The 3,666-nt window shown below is 59.3% G+C and overlaps 1 protein-coding gene across 1 annotated transcript; it reads right to left on the bottom strand.

The window, feature by feature from the left end:
• Window positions 1-221: 221 nt before the first annotated feature.
• Window positions 222-1,145, bottom strand: LOC137158629 (olfactory receptor 11H4-like). The gene has a single exon (XM_067556441.1). The coding sequence runs from the start codon at window positions 1,143-1,145 to the stop codon at window positions 222-224; it is 924 nt and encodes a 307-aa protein (XP_067412542.1).
• Between the last annotated feature and the right edge of the window lie 2,521 nt (window positions 1,146-3,666).

The raw sequence follows: 3,666 nt of genomic DNA, 5'->3' as shown, positions 1-3,666 counted from the left end.
CCAGCAAAGACACGACCCTCCCAGCTCCCGTTTGCGTTCTGGCTGTGCCGTCACACGGGCGTTTTTTAATATGAGGCGGGACTCGCAACAGTCGTGGGAAATGCTGTGTGTTCCCCCTGCAGGGCTGGAGCCAGCACCCCTTAGAAAGGAAAGGACTCGTATCTCATTGCCCACCTCGTTGACCGGCCAGTCCCTGCAGACTGGGACCAGAACACGGCCCCCTACTGCCCACCCAGCAGCGTCCTCCTCAGCGCCTCCTTCATCTCCTTGTTTCGCAGGCTGTAGATCAGCGGGTTGCGGAAGGGGGTGGTCACGGCGTAGAAGAGCATCGCCAGCTTCCCAGTGCCCCCCGAGGCGGCCGGGTTGACGTAGGTCACCATGCCCGAGCCCCAGAAGAGGCCCACGACAGCCAGGTGCGAGGTGCAGGTGGAGAAGGCCTTCTGCCGTCCAGCCCCTGTGGGCAGCCTCAGCACCACCCAGACCACTAGCCCGTAGGAGGTCAGGGTGAAGCAGGCGGTGCCAAAGATGATGAGGGAGGTCGTGGTGGAGAAGATCTGTTCGGTCCGGGGGGTTGGGGCGCAGGAGGCGGCCAGCAACGGGCCCGGGTCACAGAGAAAATGATCCAGGGTGTTGGGGCCGCAGAAAGAGAGCTGGGAGACGAGGGCGACGGGCCCTATGAACCAGAGGTAGCCGACGAGCCAGCAGGAGGCTGCCAGCAGCCAGGAGATCTGTGGGGACATGAGGACGGGGTAGCGCAGGGGGTGGCAGATGGCCAGGTACCTGTCCAAGGCCATGGCCGCCAGGAAGAGGCACTCAGTGCCCCCCGTGGAAAAGAAGAAGTAGAACTGCACGAAGCAGGCGTGGAAGGAGATGGGGACGCCAGGGTTCATGAGGTCGAAGAGCATCTGCGGCACGGTGGTCGTGATGTAGCAGACCTCCAGCCAGGCGAAGTTCCCCAGCAGGATGTACATGGGCAGGCGCTGGAGGCGGGGGTCCCGCAGCACGGCCCACACGATGCTCAGGTTGCTGGCCAGGGTCCCGGTGTAGGTGCAGGAGCAGGCGAGATCCCGGCCCAGCCGGCTCAGGGAGGGGAAACCCAGCAGGATGAATTTGGTCACCGGGCTGGTGCCGTTAGCTGGATTCATTAGGGGTTGGGGGGGCCTGCAGATGAAAGGAAATGATCGACAAGATGCCAAAGCTCTACCCAGAGCTCTGTGAGGGGAGCAGGGTCTAGTGGTTACAGGAGTCACAGCCAATCTCTTATACACATCACATCCCAAACTCCTCCCCAGCCACCTGTCCCACCACCCAATGTCCCATCTCCAGGCACTGCCTGGGGCTTCAGAGGAACAAGATTTAACCCCCCTCAAAAAATAAAAACAACCCAAGCTCTCTCCAAATACATGGGGCAGTGGGGTGGAAATCCCTTCCTGGCCCCTGCTGATGTCCAGATGTACCCTGAAGCATGAGCATTGAGAATGTGGGACATTCACTGGAAATGAGCCCCAGGGCTGCTAAGCTTTGCCCCCATCCTTCCAAGCAACCCCGTCCTATAATCGCACTCAGACAGTTATCCAGACCGCCCTGAAAACAAACAAAATCATTCCCCCCCACACACAACTCTGATGGGGAGGCTGCTGCAGAACGTCCCCCCTCAGCTGGTTAGAAACCCCTGATAATTTCCAGCAATACTGTGTGCATGGCCAGGTGGGCGGTTGGGCAAGGAGGGGGCGGGCGACCGAACTGTGAAGCAGCCAGGGAAGGAATCAAAGCAAGAAAGAAGCTGTCTGGGAAAACCCACCTGGCTGTGAGATCTCAGCCTCTTCTCTCCGCCTCTGTTAGGAAGGTGAGAGGGGGCTGATATCTGCTCTCTGCGCTGCTGGGTCCCTGGGACATGGTCTCTGGGGCGTGTAGGAGCAGCTGGATTTGATGACTGAATAACATGTGGGCACCCAGGGGAGTGCCAGGGAGAGCCCCCATCTTCCCAGCCACCCCAACCAAACATCCCACACAGATTTCCCCCATCTTCACACACAGCCCCCCACAAAACACACACAGTCCTCCCCCCCCCACACACACACATTTCCCAAGCAGGACCGGGTGGGTGTCAAGGTGATGCCACATTGCGAGCCTCAACTCCAGCCCTTTGGACACTTGGTGAATCTTAGCCCTGGACTGGCAGTTGTCAGGCAATGCTGTGGTGTCTCACTCTCCTCGCACGCCTAGTTTCCGGCAGCAGGTCGCAGCAGGGACACACCCCAGTGCCAGGCAAGCCATCCCCTCGCAGTTTTCTTTTGTAGATGTTCCCCCGTCATCCTTCCCCAGAGCTGGCTGCATCTCAGCACCAGGCGAGCCATCTCCATGCACCATTACCACCCTGCTAATGCCCAGCTGTCCCACCCCAGAGCTGGCTGCATCTCAGTGCCAGGCGAACCATCTCCATGCAGCGTCACCACCCTGCTGCTGCCCAGCCATTCCACCCCAGAGCTGGCTGCATCTCATCCATGCTGCATACACAGAGTCGAAGGGAGAAGATGCTTTTGTGAACACAGGCCAAGTGTAGCTTTTGTGTTGTGGGGGGATGATGTGCATCTCCTTTGCCGCCCTGCTGCTGCCCAGCCCTTCCACCCCAGAGCTGGCTGCATCTCAGTGCCAGGCAAGCCATCTCCATGCAGCGTCAATGCCCTGCTGCTGCCCAGCTGTCCCACCCCAGAGCTGGCTGCATCTCATCCATGCTGCATACACAGAGTCGAAGGGAGAAGATGCTTTTGTGAACACAGGCCAAGTGTAGCTTTTGTGTTGTGGGGGGATGATGTGCATCTCCTTTGCCAAGCCAAGGAAAGGGCAAAACCCCATCTGGGGCTCCATCGTGTGGGTCCTGTACTCAGCCGGCACATCATTAAGCATTCTTATTAATTAACTAGAAGGTCGTACACTTCCCTGTTTCTCTAGGCCAAGTTGCTCACCTGTCTGGGCCCTGTCCCCGCTCTGGTGGGGCGCTAGCCCCAGCTGTGGACGAGGATGAAAACTGGAAAGATTGGCCACTTAAAATCCAGCTTTTCCAGTTTGCCCCAAAATAAATAGGATAATCTCCAGCTGGGGTGGTGGAGAGAGGCCGGGCTGGGTGGGGTGAATGGAGTGGATTAACAGGCCAGGCTGGGGGGCTGCATGAAGTTGGGGTGATGGGCCAGGCTGGGGGGCTGGGACCTGGCTACAGGGATGGAGGTTGTGAGGGTGAGCAGCGTATCTGGGGGGAGTTTCATAGACTGGAGGTGAGGGGCCTGGTTGTGGGAGGCTGGATGGAGTGGGGGTGGGGTGCCAGGTTGGGGGGGCTGGATGAAGCGGGGTTCAAGGGCCTTGCTGGAAGAGGAGTGGATGGGCTGGGCATGAGGAGCCCGTCTCAGGGGGCATTACGGAATTGGGGTGAGGGTCCTGGATGTGGGGGCTACAGAGACTGTAGGTGAGGGGCCTGGCTTGTGGGGAGGGGGCTTGATGGACTGGGGTTGAGGGGGCCAGGGTGGGGGTGACTAGATGAAGTGGGAGTGAAGGGTTTGGTTTGGGGGGCTGGACAGAGTGGGGGTGAGAGGGCCTGGCTTGGGGGGCTGGATGGAGTGGGGCTGAGGATGAGAAGAACACATGCACAGCCAACATCTGACAACATGAGAG

Source organism: Emydura macquarii, unplaced genomic scaffold (assembly GCF_026122565.2).
Source record: "Emydura macquarii macquarii isolate MOO-44397 ecotype Brisbane River unplaced genomic scaffold, CSIRO-AGI_Emac_v2 contig_1775, whole genome shotgun sequence".
Classification (NCBI taxonomy): domain Eukaryota; kingdom Metazoa; phylum Chordata; order Testudines; family Chelidae; genus Emydura; species Emydura macquarii.
Note: the sequence above shows the minus strand (reverse complement) of the source record. Positions and strands in the feature narration are given on the sequence as shown.